General features: G+C 48.3%; 2 protein-coding genes across 4 annotated transcripts in view; both read right to left on the reverse strand.

The window, feature by feature from the left end:
* The window catches only part of Nell1 (neural EGFL like 1), an 850243-nt gene extending 847276 nt beyond the window's left edge, over positions 1-2967 (reverse strand). The window contains exon 1 of one of the 3 annotated variants that reach the window (XM_042277006.2): positions 2572-2967. In XM_042277006.2, the coding sequence (XP_042132940.1) occupies positions 2572-2626 (55 nt within the window). In that variant the 5' untranslated portion in view covers positions 2627-2967. The remainder of the gene's footprint in view (positions 1-2571) is intronic. The other 2 variants (XM_042277016.2, XM_076543299.1) reach the window with 2 other exon arrangements.
* Positions 2968-12521: 9554 nt separating this feature from the next.
* Positions 12522-17753, reverse strand: part of Slc6a5 (solute carrier family 6 member 5) — a 56535-nt gene continuing 51303 nt past the window's right edge. Inside the window, exon 16 of the mRNA XM_006990100.4 lies at positions 12522-17234. Coding sequence (XP_006990162.1) covers positions 17079-17234 — 156 coding nt within the window. The 3' untranslated portion in view covers positions 12522-17078. The remainder of the gene's footprint in view (positions 17235-17753) is intronic.

Consider the following 17753-nt stretch of genomic DNA (forward strand, 5'->3'; position numbering starts at 1 on the left):
CATCTACTCCAGTGGGCCTGGAAAGCCCAGAACTGGAGCAGCATGCACCACCGCCCATCTCTTCTGTGCTCCAAAGGTTCTCTGGGCCGGAGTGGTGCGAGCAGCTTGCTCACAATACCTGCTATTAGATGGTTGCATGTGAAGCTGCCTCTGCACTGCAGTCTTGGTTTAATTAAAATGTGTCTGATATCATCTCCTCATTTCCATTAAAAGCCGGTGAGATCTGAGCAGCTAAGTGGGCCACATGTTTACTTCATCTAGGACTGTTAACATCCCAGACAACATTGTCTCACTTGACAAATAAACTCTCCAAGCAGCTGTTTGGATCCTGATACAGTGATCACCAGTTGGCCTTTGCAACCTAAAGATGGATGTGGGGATAGAGCTTCCTATGCAAAATCAAAGAGGCTACTTCCAGAAACTCACCACAGATACTCCCTCCAGCTACGAGAAACTGCAAACATACAAAGCAAAGGAAATATTCTTCCATTTCCTTAATTCTTCCAATAATTTATGAAGAAAAAAATATGTGGCCTCAGGCAATCAAGTAGTTACTACCAAGAATGGCTTGGGGATGGGTTGGGGGCTGTCATGTCCTTAGATCGTTCCTGCCATTGCTCAGTGCTTCTTTGGGCCTGCACTGAATTCTACCTTATCCTTCCAAAGCCTTCAAGAACCACTCACACACCTCATCGCCCGGTCAAAGCCTTCCAGGTGCACAGCCACCATGTGGTCACACCTTCCCTCCCATGTATGTCCTGAACACCAACTTCTCACAGCCTCTTACTCTTCCCACATCACCTGGTGCAACAAGAATGCTTTCCAGTTTCCACCAAGATTCTCTGCAAAGCTGTAAGTTCTCCAGTCATCAAGAGGGGAGTCCTCTCTCTGTGCAGCACCTAGCAAGCCACCCACAGGGAAGACCCCCACCTCGGGGTCTCTGCAACGGACGGATAATGGAAACTCAGCCTGGCCCTGCATGCACACAGTTTTTGGCAACTTTTCAAAGGAGCCATGAAAACAAGGGATGTAGGCATTTGGGTGGTAATATGAAATGATACAAAAATGACCATCAGGCTGCTTCTTCGCCGTCTGACTTCTCCCTGTCTTCCCTTCCTCTGTAGGATGTGCCCAGCACAAGACTCTCCTCCTCCCAGTGGGTAGCCCAGCACTAGCAGACCCAACCCTCATCTTCTTGGGGCTAGTTTCAGTTCCAAGAAGCAACTATAGGAAGCTCCAGGAAGCCTTGGGTCTGAGGGCTACAGACGGAGCTCCGGAAACACACTGAGGTTCTTTTGTCTCTAGAGAAATGTTTCCTTGTGGCTCTGGGATTAAGCAAAAGAAAGCCTTAGTCCCCTTTGGTCCTGGGAAGTGAGAGAGGGCAGCTGGAAGCACCCAGACTCCTAACTGCCCAAGAAGAGCGCCTGGGGCAAGAGGGGAGGGAACTTTTTAAGTCAACTAAAGGGGGTAGGGGGACTCCTCAGTCCTCTCAAGGTAAATCAGCTGCCTGGCCTGGGAAGGAAACTGAACCTCTAGAGGAGGAAACGAGGGTGATAAAGGAGACCCGACAGAGGGACAGGGAATGGGGCCATGAGTCCATCCGTTCTAGGGATCGAAGTCTGTTGTCTAGGGCAATGAGTCTGATGCCTGGCTGCCAAGAGCTATCTCTTCCACTCTCGGCCCTGTTAGTCCACTTCCTACCCCCACCTAACCCCGCCGCTGTCTCCTGACAGCTACTACAAGCTCTGTGAATTAGGCTACATTTTAGAACCCCTGGGACTTGAGGTCAGGGAAGCCTGTGGAAGAGGAAAGAGGGAAGTGAGCGTTAGAGTCCTCACAACCGCATGTCCACAGGGAGAACCTAGTGGGGACCTGGCCATCAGGCCAGTTCCCTTGATCCCCGGTCTCCGCCCTGCAATCTTTGATGGTAGCAGGAGAAACACCGGTTTAGGGGTGGAGAAAATCTTGGGTTGACTCCACTGCTCCAATTTCCCCCTTAATAATTGTTCGCGCAGTCCTTTGGGCAGGGAGCAGGTAGAGAACACTCACTGGAGTTCTCCTCCGGGGGCCATGTGGGAGCCACGGAACAGCTCGCCGGGTCCCACTTTCTCCCGCAGCCCTCTCCCGCGCGGCGTCTGGCTCCCGGGGCCCTAGCCGCGCCTGCCAGCAGCAAGCGCTCCCTCTGCGGGTGGGACTTCCGCGGCTCGGGGACAGTCGCGTCCACCGCACCCTGCAAGTTCAAGGATGTAAGGCTCGCTGGGCACGCTGCAGCGGGTTCTGACTCCCCAGAACCGGGAAGCTGGTTGCTAGCCACATTCGGGTGCGACCACTCGGCCGCACCCCTCACACTGAATGCCCGCAGCTGCGTCCCCTGGGAAGAGGACGTTCGCAGGGGAGGCATCTTTTCCAGAGCTTTTACCCCGAACTGTGCTAGGTGATCAGAGACCCAAACACGCTGCCACCCTTCTCTAGCCCGTTAGAGATGGGTTCCGCGTCTCTGCAGCCCGGAACAGCTCAGCGCTACCACCACCACCACCTTCCCCCATATCCCTAACGCCCAGCCTTGCTTACCTGTCCTGGCGGTGCACACACAGAACCACAAAACTAAAATCACATCCATCGGCATCGCTCCGGAGGCTCCCCGCCAAGCAGGGTGCACCAACGCCAGCAAGAAACCAATGCTTCCGAAAGCCGGGGCGCTCTGGGCTCGGAGCCGCCAAACTTGCTGGCGGGCAGCAGGGGAGGTGGCTCGGCAGCGCTGGGTGCCGCGCTCGGGGATCGCGCCCGGGAAGGCAACCCCGGCCGCCCCGCCCCCAGCCCACCCCCCACCGCGGGCGGGGGCCGCGTGGGGCTCAGACCCTGAACCCGGCTGCCGCTGCGCTCCCCCTGAGCTAGGGCGAGAGCGCCGAGGCTCCGCCACTCCCGCAGGTTGCCCTGGGCGCCTGTGCGGCTCTCGCTCGCCTCCGGGGCTCTGGAGCAGTAAGGATCCCAGCTATCAGCGCTGCGCGGCTTCACGCCCCCGCCTTTGCCACTGCGCCGCGCTGCGGGCTACCCAAGTTGCCACAGTTCATCCCCGCCGGGTCCGAAGCCTCCCAGTCCGCGTGCGTGGGTTTTGTTCCCTGGGGGAACCAGACCTAGGAGGTGTCAAGGAGTGCTCCCAGCCCCTCCTTGGAAAGCAACTACTAGCGATTCGCTCCAGCAAGTGGATGGGGAGGAGCAGGTGGTGGAGTGGATGGAGGTGATGGCTGAGTCCTGGACGGCCACCTGCACTTTCTATCCCCCAGCCGGAGACCCCTGTGACTGGATACTGGCTTTTAGGGGTGCTGGTGGAGGGTGCTGAGACGGAAGGTATGGAACAAATCCCTGAGCTTGGAGAAACCTATGGCTGAAATTGAAGGAGCGGTTGCAAAGCCTCTTTCTACAGGCCAAATGCTGCCACATAGGGGAAGTTCTAAACCATTTTTTTCCTCTTGTGTGACTTTCTGGATGGTTTTCTCCAAAACACGCTCTCTGGGACTCTCTCTCTCTCCTTTCCTTGGGGACCCTGACCCAAACACCACTCTGTAGAAAGTAAAGCTCGGCTTTGCTGGCGACCAGTGGACAAGCAGAAGAGGGGTCTCTCCTTTCTAGAGTACCCTCTGTTACCCGAACCTCCCTATGAGGTTCGCCCATCTATCTATGGGTGATGCAGTCACAGAACCTGAAAGGTCAGAGCCTCTGGTTTACACATTCGTGTTATGTGACCCGAAGCCCCCAGGGCCCCAGCTTCCCCCAATACCCAACACCCAACACCACTCTGAGACACATAAATCTATATATTCTCTGGGATCCCAGAGGAAAAAGACTAACATCTTCAAAGAGCCCTGCTTCACTTCCAGGATTTCTCCCTGGCATTTACACAACCTCCATATTCCTATAGTCTTAGATTTGCACACCTTTAAACCCAGGAGACCAGGGAAAGCCCTCGACTTAATGGCACAGAAGAGGAAAAGTTTTGCCTATACATTCCTCTGACTTTTGTCCTATTTTTCAGGACATTCTGAATACAAACTATTGTCCACTTATTCCATATATGACTTTCCCTGGGCAGGTGATGAGAGGGACCGTGAAGTCTCAGCTTGAAAAGTGCCCTCTGCAATGCAGCTGAACTGGACTATTACAGAGTGAATGATGTCGAGTCTCAACTTACTCTTCAGCGTGTGTGTGTGTGTGTGTGTGTGTGTGTGTGTGTGTGTGTGTGTGTGTGCCTGTTCCTTTGGAGGCCAGAGGATGTTGGATGCCCTGCCGCTGGAATTGCAGGTTATGTGGCATGTGTGCTGGATACTTGTGTCCACCGAAAGAGCAGCAAGGACTTTTAATCACTGAGCCATATCTCCACATCCAACTTTTATTTTATGTGTTATGTGTCTGAGGATAACCTTGAACCCTGATCCTCCTGCCCTCTCCTCCTAAGTGCTAGCATTATAGGTCTGAGCCACCACACCTAGTTCATGTGGTGCTTGGGGTTGGAACCCAGAGCCTTGTGCATTCTGGGCAAGCACTCTACCGGTTAAACTGCCTCCCTCTAGCTTTCTCAAAATTCAACTTGGCCCCAGAGCAGACCCTTATTCCTGTGTCTTCATCACAGACTCCGACTTTCCCTTCTTCCTGGAGCATGTTGCATGTAATGCCAACATTAAAGTCAAACACTTGGCAGGAAATAAGGTTTATCATGACTTACTAGGCCTCCTGAGGAAAGACGCCACACACCAGGCTGCACTGTGAGAACCATGCTCCCCTCTAAGCCTCCTTCAGTCGTCAATGCAGCTCCATAGCCTCTGGGGGCTCAGAACTGTGTTTCCCAAGGTCTCAGAGGTGTCAGAAGACCTAAGAGTCACCGGGCTCCCAGCAAGGGTTCCCTTTGCTGGCTTGGATTGCCTGCGGCTTGGATTCTATCTTTTGAGCCCTAATCTTCAAGGCTGTGATCAGGTCCTGTGGGGTGGGGGTGTTGGTGTGTTTCATTTAAAAAAAAAATTAAGTGAGACATATGTTCTGTCACAGCTCTGCAGCTTCACATCCATTAGCAGTAACAAGAGTTAATCTCAACAAGCTCGTAAATCTTCCTAGATAGTTAAGTACCTCAGTCTCCTCAGGAAAGTGCACTCCTGAGTGAGGATTTGGGGAGCTGGGCCATCAGAGAATAGGCCCAGTGAATTTCTGTTGTGCGGTGAAGGGTCCATATGCTATGTATGTGTCCAGTGGCGGAAGGTAGCCATATTACCATGTTCCCAGCAGAAATAAGGCTTACAAGCTGAACCCAGGTCTGTGTTAAATCTGCTGGGGAATAAAATGCCACAAAAAGTAGGTGTTTAGTGGCTGGAGACTGTAATTTTCCAGTGGTGGAACTTCCTGTGAGTCCCCCATGTCTTTATACATAATGCTAAGAACGTCATTTATTTCACCAAGTTAGGCTTGGAACCTTTCTTTGGTCTGTCTGCACCCTCCTTTTTTCCTCCTCAGGAAAGTCACTCAACATCATGGCATGTGTTCCATTTCTGTGAAATCTCCAGAAAAACAAGTTCATAGAAACAGGAAGTTGATGAGGAGTGAGGAGGAGGATGGGGGAATGATGGCTAAAGAATGCAGGGTTTACTTTTGGGTCGTAAGATATTCTGAAGTTGTTGGGTGTATGACTCTCGTAGACTTCACAATGTACTAAAAGCCATTGAATTATGTGCTTTAGGTAAATCATGTGACGTGTGACTGATATCTCCAATTGTTTTTAGAAACTTCCTTCATGATGTCTGTAATACGACCAAGTAGGACTCTCGGTTTCTGGTTTCTCCCTCTGCCCAAAGATGTTCTCTGCTAACTTCTAAGGGAAGGCACTGGCCTTCACTGCACAATCTAATCAAATAACCCACAGTTACCCTCAAATACCCTCTGCCAGCATGCAAGCCATCAAAAACCCTGCAGAATCCATGAGGAAAGGGGGTCTTCTCAGCAGCCCCAGTGTTCCCAACCCCTCTGGCCCATTCTTATCTCTTCCCAGCTGCTCTCTGCCTCCGTACTTGCCCCTTACAATTCAGTCACTCCATGGAGATCACAGTCTGCTTCCCAAACTGTATAAAATTGTATTGTGAAGGCACCACATGCTTTGGTTGCAGGACACCAAGAAACCAAGCTGGAATGGAGCCAGAAGTGTCCTGCCTGCTGGCTAAGTTTTCATGGTGCTGGGAGGTACCCCACAGGCTGCTGAGAGAGTATTGTCATCCACAGCCTTACACAGCTGTGAACCCTGCATGCTACACTACCTGTCTGCCAGACAAGATGTGCCCGTTGGTACAGTAGTGGCATGACGCTAGAGGGGGTAACCAACCATTTCTTGAAGGTATTTACCAAATCATATTCCCTTGTCCCACATCCTGCATTAGTCACTGTGTTTTATAGCAATCCAACTACCTTCCAAGGCCCTGACTCAGCTTCCTACCTCTCTCGGCCCATGCCCCCTCTCTCAGTCTAGGTGGGCTTTCTTGCTGCTCCTCCGACAGACTATCTTCCCTGTGCTTTGTTTTCTTCCTACCTGGAAGGCTACATCCATAAACCATTGTGTTGTTCTCTTTGAACACAACTCTTGGATCTCTGCTGAAAAGTTGTCTCCCTAGGAAGATGCTGCCTAGAGCAGTATGTCATCAACCCCCAGGGCTCTCGCTTCACTCCCTTTCCACGTGTGGTATGATGAACAATATTATTCCCACATTTACGTGTGTGTTCTCCGTCTCTCGGACGGTAATACAGAGCCCTGAGAGTAGGACGTTTGTCTTTCTGGTTACCTCCATTTCCTTCCACCAGAGCAGTGCCTGGCTCATGTCGGAGGTCTGATGTCGGAGGTCTGATCATTGCTTACTGAATGAAAGAAGCAACGCCTTTGCCACTGGAACCATCACGGAGAACCAGGCTTTTCTGGTCGACAGTGACCGAGGCAACAACCAAACTGCCTTGTTCTGTTGACCTCCAGAGCTGCTCTAAGCTGACTTCCTTCAAGATAGCGGCTCTGACAGAGTGAGGAGGAAAGTCCTTGCCAGTATAGAGACTCAGTCCACAGATGGGGGAGAGATCCGAGATTGAGAAACTACACACGTCTTTTGCTGCTTTCTAAGCTCCCCTTCCTAAGCCAGTCCTCTTTGTCCAAACAGCCTTAGAATATCTTCACATAAGGGGGCGTGTGGTCCATTTCCTTATGAAATGAGAGGACATGGAGTAAAGAGGCTCAGTCATTAAGAGCACATACTGCTCTGACAGAGGACCTGAGTTCAGTTTCCAGCACCCACATTAGATGGCTCACGACTGCCGGCAGCTCCAGCTCCAGGGGATCTGACACTGTCTTCCGCCCTCCACAAACACCTGTACTCACGTGCACATGCCCACACACAGACACCCATGCATTCACATAATCAAACTTTCTAAAACTTAATAATAATTAAGTAAATATTTAAATGGAGACAATGAGGGGTTGGTATTATCACACACTGAATTGTGCCTCCCACTCTGCCCCAAGACATGGTCAATTCCCAGCCCCTAGTACCTGAGAATAAGACCTTATTTAGAAATAGGCTCTTTGTACCTGTGATTAAGTTGAGATCATCAGAGAGAACCCAGTCTCATATGACTGCCAGGCTCCATATTTCTGGAGAGCAGACGAGATGAGACACCAGGAAGCACAAGGGAAGACAGAGGCTGCTGCAGACTACCATGAGCAGGGGCTGCTGGGGGCTGGAAGGGGCGGGACAGCAGACTCCCAGGAGGGTTCAAAGAGACTCAACCACTTCCCTTGACTTCACAGTCAAAGCTTCAGAGCTGGGAGTGGCTAAATCCCTCTGCTTCAAAGTTCTCAGATTTGAACTGCTCGGTTAGGATGGCCCTAGAGAATCAATAAAGTGCCAAGTTGCTGGTACAGCCAGGAAGGCGTAGCAACATTCAAGCTTCTTCCTTTACAGGCATGGCACCAAGTGCCCTACAGAAGCTGGAAGGCCGGTAAAAGAAGGTGTTTTCAGTTCTTGAAATGCATGTGCATTCAAAGAGGGGTTGAGTGGATGTGCCGTCCTCTGGGTCACTATTTCTATGTGAGTATTTAAGCTCTACTGATGACAAGTTTGAGCTTTTCTCTAATGGATACAATCAACTTCAATCACATTCAAATTAGAGGGACCTTTGTTCTTCTGATTTAACTATTGTACCCAGTCTTAAAGCCTCAAACACTTTTAAAATAGAGCTGGATATAGGTCAGTAGGGAAAATAGGTAGAAAAAGCTACAAATAGGCACATGGATAAAGACAGTTCATAATGCTTATGATGCAACTGTTCTAATCCATCACACAACCACCTCAGATGAAGGTCAGGTTTCTAAGGACACAATCAAGGTGTTGATAAGTGATAAGTAAGCAGGATAATGAGGGGCAAGCTGTTCCTCATCCAAGCATTGGATCCATGATCAAGGGGGATGCTCAGAGTGGTTGCAATGGATTAACTCATGTGTTCCCCCAAAACAACCCAATTAGCAGATGGGATTATTATACCTATTTTATAGATATGGAAATGGCCATTGGCCAGATAAATAGCTGAGCCAAGCTTTAAACTCAGGCAGGATGACTACAGGCATGCACTGCATTATTAAACTATACAATGTGTCCTTGAATTAAGCCTATGAATTCATTCTCTTTGAGGTCTTTAGGGACCTCAAACAAACCACACACCAGACCACTACTCCCTTCCGAGCTCTTAACCCATCGAGAAATAAGAAAATTCAACAGGAGGCCAAAACATCCCCTCATTAATACAAGGGGCAGTCCTAAGAGAGTAGAGCCTTCTGCGAGAGCCAGAATGGACTAGCCATCTGCTCTCCCTCCAGGCTGGACCTTGCCACAGCCATCTGCCCACTGAACTGGATGAGAACAGAAAGCAAAGTGACCTCCTCAAGAAAGAAAGGCCAAGGGTTTGCCTCCTTCCTCTGACGGGATGCGAGAGTGGGAAGTGGGTTTAAAGGCCAGCAGTGTTCAAGGAAAATCACTCACCATGGGAACCAAGAGAGCAGGAAAGAGGTGATCCAGGGGATAGCAGCCCTGTGCCATTTAAACGGAATCTACAAAGGCTCTGCCTGTCATCCAGGGCTGTGCACAAAGCATTCACCCAGGCCTTCTTTTCTGAGCCTTAAACAATCCTTTATTCGTGTTAGAAGCACATTTATCATCATTCTGCAGGAGAACTAGGAGGAAGGCGTACTTTTCAACTCACACTGAGCTAGGAAAGACACCGCCTACCTCACCAAGGTGTGGACTTGAGGCTGGGGCAGAGCTCAGTGGTCGAGCCATTGTCTTGCACGCATGAGGACCTGGGTTCAATCCCCAGCACCACGAAATGAGGTGTAAAACCTAAGGGTCAAATACAGCTCTCACAAGCAGGCTTGCCAACCCAAAGCAAGGGAGAGCTATTGGCAGATTTCAGAAGATGGGGTGGGCAATGGAAGAGGTGCTTTTGATGAGAGAGAGAGTGTGTGCTTTATGCAACACACTCTCACAGTAGCCTGTGGGGTTGATTCTGCTGTCTCCAATGCTTTCAGGCTCTTACCCAGCATCAAAAGCCAAACAATGTCTTCTTGCTGACAGAGTGACAATGAACTTCTCCACATTTCTGAGTAGTTCTCTGGCCCCTCCTCCTCCTCACCTCAGTACATCTTACTCTCTGTGTAAGGATTTTACTTGGTAAGGGTTTTATTTGGTATCAAATAATAGGAAAAACTCCCAGATAAATAACCACTCTTCTTAGGTAAAAGAATTCTAGAGTTGGGCAGTCCAAGGCTAATTTACCTGCTCTATGGAGCCCTTGGGGACCCTGGTCCTTTCCAATCTTTTCTCCATCATCTCTAAGATGTAGTTATTGGCTTTGTGGTTCTGTTTGGCTGCCAGCATTCCAGCCATTGCACCTGTATTCCAGATAGCAGACTGTAGGAGAGAAAGAGAGCAGGTCTGCCTGGGAGCTTCACATATCACTTCCACTTACCTTTAAACAGAACCTGTTCTCGTGGCTGCTCCACACACATCTGCTGCCTATGGTTGCACAATGGCCACAAAACACACGGCTGGCTCTTTTTTTCTCATAATATTCAGAAGAATTAGTATTGTTCAACTCTCCATGCTGTTAGCAACACTAAGCATTGGGTGTTGCATGTCTTCGAGTTGGCTAGGGTTCAGCTCCACCAGGCTGACTACTGATAAGCCACTCTGATGCACACTGCAGGAGGTGGACTGGCCCTCCTCCCAGTGCAGGTCTGTGACGTTATCCCAGTTGCCCTTCCTCTTTGTTGGCCATGGTGTAGCCAGGACATGTTCTTCTCAAAGCCCAAAGGGGCACAAAAAGAAAACAGGTGGCGCCTTTAAGGTCTAGACACAGACAGCCACTGCCACCTCAGCCCACAGGCCGCTGAAGGGAGAACAAGTGCATTGTAGACAAGCTCGGGGCCCGCCCGTGATGAGGACATCACAAGAGTGTGATCTAGAGGAGGTAAAGAAAGCAAGCCAGGGTGATAACACACGTGGCTAGGGTCAGACAGTCCTGAAGAAGAAAAGACAGGGGTCCAGAGACACTTGTCAGGCACCTGGACACCTCTTAGAGCATAGCAGCTGTGTGAGAGATCAGCACAGTGCCATCACTGTGATTCTCACTCTGTCTCAAGGCACCACGTAGATTAAGAGCACTCACAAGGAGCCAGGGAGAGAGGCAGTAGCCAGCAAGATGGCCATGGCAACTTCCACTGTTGAAAAGCTGAAACAGGGACAATCTTTTAATATCATTTATCAAAAATCTTAAGCCAAGAAAGAATAAATTCATCTCCAAGATGCCTCTGCCAGGAGACACCAGCCCACTACCCCACAGATGTCTGTCCTCTGGGCTCTGAGGAGGGATGTCGGTGCTTCATATTGCATGGAAACCACCAGACCATCAAGTCCTAACTGGCACTCTCAACACATATGACACTTTCAAACTTCATCCATCATCCCATCATCTGCGCACATGTGTATGTGTGTACAAGGACACAAGTAAGTGTGTACTGTATGTGCATGTGTGTGTGTTTGTGGAGACCAGAGGACAGCCTCAACTGTCCTTCCTCAGCTGCTATCCATCCTGTTTTTTGAGATGGCCTCTCACTGGCCTGAAGTTTGCCAGTAGGCTAGGCTGGCTGGCCAGTGAGTCCCAGGCATGCTGCTGTCTCCACCTCCCCAGTGCTGGGGTTACAAGCAGGCACCACTCCACGCAGCTTTTTTCATGTGGGTTCTGGGGTAATCAGGTCAGCTCCTCATGGAAAACGTTGTACTGACCGAGACATCCCCAGGCCCCTCTGCCCTGTCTTAAACTACTCAGATGCACCTTTGTACTATCATTGTGTTTGCTTCCAGCTGACTGCAAGCTCATCCCAGCACCCCACTGACCCTTCCATCTTCCCCACAGGCCCACATCACATTTCAAGAGCCCTGACCGAGACACTCAGCCAGATGGAATGTCTGTGAACCTCAGTCACAGGCCTCTCCTAAGTATGTGTGAACGCCAGTCACAGGCCTTTCCCAGGTGTGTGAACCTCACAGTCACAGGCCTTTCCCAGGTGTGTGTGTGTGTGTATGTGTGTGTGTGTGTCTGTGTGTGTGTGAACCTCACAGTCACAGGCCTTTCCCAGCTATGTGTGTGAACCTCAGTCACAGGCCTTTCCCAGGTGTGTGTCAACCTCACAATCACAGGCCTTTCCCAGGTGTGTGTCAACCTCACAGTCACAGGCCTTTCCCAGGTGTGTGAACCTCACAGTCACAGGCCTTTCCCAGGTGTGTGTCAACCTCACAGTCACAGGCCTTTCCTAGGTGTGTGTCAACCTCACAGTCACAGGCCTTTCCTAGGCCAAGGCTTGACCACAGGATGGACTCCATGCTTCAGTGTGTGGATCCCAGTATCCACTTTGAGCATCCGTGTCTCCTACAAAGATGGACCCAGGCTATCCTGCAGCCATCTAAAGCTTAAGCAAAAGATGGGAACAGGATGTGAGCACCTTTCTCATTAGAAGGCAGTCTGGCTAAGGGGATCAGATGGAGAGAGCATAGCACAGGAAGGACCTCCTCTGCATGTCTCTGGACAGGGAGTCGGGGGCTCCACCTACTTGGATAGAGAAGAAGAACATTTTTTGGTTTGTTTACTTAACATGGATGATTTTTCTACCAAGTTCATTTGGCCCAGAGCCTAGCATTTGTCAAGAACTATCTAGATGCCTGGAGCCTAGCATTTGTCAGGAACTATCTAGATGAAGTTAAATAAAATTGGAAACTGACAAAATAATAATTGTACTACACACAAAGATTTATCTAGCTCAGTCTCTCTATTTAGATCTGTTCATATTCTCTTTCTCTCTCTCCCTCTTCTTCTCTCTCTCTCTCTCCCTCCCTCCCTTTCTCCCTCCCTCCCTGAGGACTAATTAATAATTCAGTGTACAATGGTGTGTTCTGATGGCTGCAAATATAGCAATTTTATTGATATTTGTTTCTGCACAACACAATGATGCCTCATTTTTCCAGGAGAGTCATTTTTCACAGCTGTGCCAGGCTTCTCACAATAAAACAGCCTACCCTTGGCACACCTGAAGTCCATTTGTTAAAAAAGAAAGGTGGTGGTAAGGGGTTTGTAACAGACACAATGGCAAGCAGTGTGCTTTAAACACTGACATTTATTTGGGGTTTTCGAGGACTCATACATGATTAGGATAAACTCTAATTTATAACAGTATGTAATAGGCAAATATATAATACCATAAATTGCATTTGTACACATAAATACAAAATTTGAGGTAGGGCCTCAAGAGTAATGACTTCTTAAATGAATAATGCACAATATATAATAAGCACTCTATACGATAGATAGATATATATGATGCATCATTTTGTAACATATTTTCTTCATGTACAGTTGATGAAAAAATATAAGGACCTGACTAGGAAACATCTTTATTCATGAACAATAGTGCCCACATGAGATTCTTGCATTTAGAACACTACCCAAGTACATAATTTGATAATTAACATACTCCTTGATAGGTCCATAATAAAGTGCAAAAGAACACGGACAAATGAGAGACACAGCAGTTCCCAGTTGACGCCTACCATCACCCCAGTGATAGAGCACACCTGTAAGGCAGCCAGTTACCTGGAGACGTCGTCCTCAGGAACTAATCAAACTTCAGTTTGCTTTTCAGGGGTAAGGAACACCCATCTGAAATCCTTTCTCAACAGGCAGTTTACAGCAACCTATGCCAAGACCATATTTCACACTGGTTCTTCTAGGCAAGCACAGCTAAGTGAGAGAAAGACAGGAAATCTCACTCCCAACCCTCAGGCCAGCTCTGCATAGCACACACTTCGAGACAGGGGAAACAGGCTTGCTGGTCTTGGCCTCCACACCTTGCATGTCAACCTACCATACAGAACACCCTAACTCATGCCAGTGCCCAGACCCAAACCCCAATCCCACAGTCAGGATGACCTCGCCATTGCACGCCCAGCAACAGTTACTGTGCTAGCCTCTGGGAAGAGGACAATGACCCACGGCCAAGGAGATGAAGAGTAAAGTGTCGGTTTAAGGCCTGGGAAGCCCATGCTGACAGAAAGGAACCGGGAAGCGCTGAGGCACACATAAATAACAGGAGGAAAACAAAGCCCTGACCCCTCCCCTCAGTGCTGCGCCAATGTAGCGAAATCTGAGTCTCATCCACCCAAAGTCCTTGTGTACAACTCTTTCTAAAGTGCCATTCCCTGAAGTACGCAGCAATTGCAGCTCTCACGCATTAAAAACTCAGCAAAAGTTCCGAAGACGTCAAGGTCATTAGGATTTTGCCTTGACCACAGATATCATGCAAAAAAAAAATACACAGGGGCTGATAAAACAACTACCAGGAAGACCAGAATTGGACACATTTGTTCACAACAAACACAGCCTGGAGATTAGAAGAAATTTCTAGTGAGCAAGACAATTACACAAAGGTTTGCATAAGGAACCACAACATCAATAGTTAATAAATACATGGTGGTTTTTGTTTTAAGGATATTAAGGGGTTACTATTTTTCACATATGGCTTGTTTTTCTCTGAATGAGTGTATTGGTTGGTGGTATGACATCATCTCACAGATGGTAAACTCCCCACCACTGCACACAGGGAACTGAAGTCTTCAGTGTCAAGGGAGAAGCTCAGGTGGCAGTTATGACAGTGCTTTCATTTTCTATTCACTCATTCATTTTTTTTCTTCCAATCGAGTGTGCATTTTAGTAGCATGGAAACAGTCCATCTAGACGGATACATATCCGCTCTCAGTATCCCGACCGAGTCCTCAGGAGGCATACGCTGAGATACACCATGAATGGAAACTACTCAGACACCCAGGGAGAGCCTTGAAGTTCAATGTGGCAATGAATGTGGACAAAACTAAACTTCAAAGGCAGCTGTGTCCAGGTGAGCCTGGAACCTTTTCTTACTTTGTCCTTCTGAGCAGCTTTTTTATGAAATTAGAGAAAGAAAAAAAAAAGCAACAACAACAAAATGGACAAGTACTCAGGGGCAGCTTCTAGGTCTTTCCTAAACGCATCCTACTAGACACAGCTATAGCTGCCCCAGTTACAAACGCCCTAACTAGTGAGGTCTCCAGTAAGCCAACTCTCAGTTCACATCCGGCAGTGCCCACAGCCTCCCCCACTTCTTTCTTTTAATCACAGAGGCAAAAATTAGTAAATTGGGTTGGCATCCAGCACCAGTCCCAATTCCAGCCCAGAGGAAAACAGGAAGCCAGAAGCACACACAAATCCCGTGTGTGCTTTTCCTAACCTGCAAACTGGTGGGGCTGCGGGTGGTTTCCAGACTGACCCAAACACACACACACACACACACACACACACACACACACACACACACACACACACACACCACCGAAGTCTGGGACCACCCTGCAATATTGGAGCAGGAATGGGCTGCTCATCAGTGTGGCTTTCTGGGGAAAACATAATGACAGCAGATAGGAGACAGCTGAGCCCACAGCTTATCTTCCTAAAATAAGGGAAGCCTGAGACTCCATCTCTGTAACAGTCTAGCAAGACCTACTTTGGGGAAATTGGGAGAAAGGAGAAATGGAAGGGGGAAGGCAAACCCTGATAGAAAAGACATGAAAGCCAGGAGTTCAAAACCCATCACGATCCCTTCCCTAAAACCTGTCATGGCTACTCTGGGAAATCCAAGTACCCATCATTGTTGGCAGATGGTGTGAGCACTTGCCCTAGGAAAGGGAGAGTCCAATACAATGATTTCAGACACTTTACATAGTGGAGTCATCTTTTTAAAAGGATACGTTAAAATCTGTTGTTGGGGCATCATTGCAATTGTGTGGGATGAAAATGTCACATCAATATACAAGATTTGAACCAAAAACTTTGCCTGAGACCCTGTTATATGAAGACAACTCATAAGAAAATGATTGAACCAGTCTCCCCTAGAGGAAACTATTTTAGCTTGCGATATTAATACTATAAGAAGAAAAGAAATAAAAGCCCAGACTATGCTACTCTAAAATCGCCATCTTTGTGGTGATTCCTAAGATATTTATAAGGACAGAAAACACCACTACATGCTATGTGTACATATTGCATGAGCACACATCACATTTTAAGAGTTTCATATATGTCTGCTTGGGAGACACTGTAATAAAGGGTGCGCCTGGCCAGGCTCTGCAGATGGGTGGCTTATTCTCACTAGAGAGCAGTAACAATAAACACTGTGAATAGGGAGTTCCAGAAATTGAACTGGCTAAATGCAGTCTTAAGAGCTATAGTCTTAATTGGCTTACTCACTATCTAGCTAAGCTGTATTTATCAGAAAGTCCCGGAAATACAGTGACCTAAGCTGTACAACCCCAGGGGTGAGGAATAATATGATTGCTTTCTACCAATCTCTTGATTTCTCTGATTTCCCTATGGCCAAAATTGGCATTTACTGTTACTTAAAAAGGAGTAAAAATTGAAAAAGTATCGTTTAAGAGTTTGTGTCCCATATATATATAATATACAGACAGAACCAAGGTAAGTCTCATTTTCCCAGAGGTTGAAGGACAAGGTATCTACAGCTTATAGAAAGAGATTTGGAGGCAAAGAGACAGCATACCATGGCACCGAACCATGGTGCTAAAGACATCATGGCAAATAGACCAGCGGTACAAAAGTAGACATGCAAATCAAAGTATGGCTTCTTGTGCAGGGGGTGGAAGAAAAGACCCAAAGAATTAACTCCCAAATGTGGTTATTATAAAGATGGGAAAGGAGGAGGAAGAGAAAGAGGAGGAGGAAGGGAAGGAGGAGGAGGACAGACAGACTGAGGAAAGAGAATGGACAGTCCCTTCAGATCCACAGCATAGAGAGATGAAGCATCCGAATGCATGGTATATTTGGTCAAAATAAAGGAAACGGATATGCAAACCAAACCACCCAGTGGTGCCCAAATCCACCTACCAGCCTTGTCTGCATCTAGAACAAATTCCAGCACTGCCTCTGCCTAAATGCACCTGACCTGAACTTTCAGCTTCTGAATGAGATCATGGCATTGCCCACCTGAGCTGGATGGTGTTGATGAGTCCAAATCCACAGTCCTGAATGTCTGCATTCTCCTCATGCCCTACTCCTTCCAGCAATGAGAACACACATGGGAATTTCTCTACTGCCAAACCATGCACCTGCCAGCACTCACCTGTCAATCCCCCCACCCCCTGCAGGATGAATGAAGCACCCAATCAGGGGACCAATCCTTCCAGAAACTGATATCACAGACACAGGCAGACAGTGCTTCCAGTGGTCTGTGTGACTCTCACTACAGCATGCGACAGACACTATGTCCTACTTTTCTATGGAACACTCTCATGCACGGCTGTGAAGCGAAGTGTGGGGAGAAAGAAGAGAATTGAGGATAAAGCTGGCGAAAATGTGAAGGGGAGGCAAGAGAGGAAAACCAGGAGTAATGCAGGACCATCCACACTACTGGACTAGCACTGGGTGCCCAGTTCCAAATCCTTCACTGGCAGTTTGAGTCCCAGGGACGAGGTTCCCAAGGGGTCAATCATATTCTTGTAACGCTCTCCACGGTGCTGAGCTAAGAATGGGCCCCAGTCTGGCTGTGGTGAGCATACCAACTTCAGCCTCTGCAAAAAAAGTCAAAGACACACGTAGTTATAACAGGACTGTACCTTCCTCCACTATGGCACCCCTAGCCATCTTCAAAAGGCTAGGGACCACTGCTCCAGATCTCTCACTGGAGCCAAGAGGTTTCTGCAGTGAGGGAGACGATCAGGAAGACTAGCCCGCGTTCATTAACCAGCCCAAGGATGGAAAAATCAAGACTTGGTTTGGTTCACTTGAAATTATTTACATCACCCTAAAAGCATCATTATGATTGCTCCATGTTTGCCTTGCACAAGATCAGTAGAAGACAAAAGGCCCAGATTTTAATTATACATCTCCCCCCACCAAGTGAAGAGAACCCACAAGTTTCTACCTCTGCTCCCAAACAGCGAAAGTCATGGGCTCAATTACATTTGTTCTGTAGTCTCAATGGTGGATTGCTACATCAAAATAATTGGATTTTGTTTAGCATATTTCCCAAAAGTATATAAATAAAAGAAAAAAACCAACCCCAAAGATATATCACCAAGCGCGAACAA

Source organism: Peromyscus maniculatus, chromosome 1 (genome assembly GCF_049852395.1).
Source record: "Peromyscus maniculatus bairdii isolate BWxNUB_F1_BW_parent chromosome 1, HU_Pman_BW_mat_3.1, whole genome shotgun sequence".
Classification (NCBI taxonomy): Eukaryota; Metazoa; Chordata; class Mammalia; order Rodentia; family Cricetidae; genus Peromyscus; species Peromyscus maniculatus.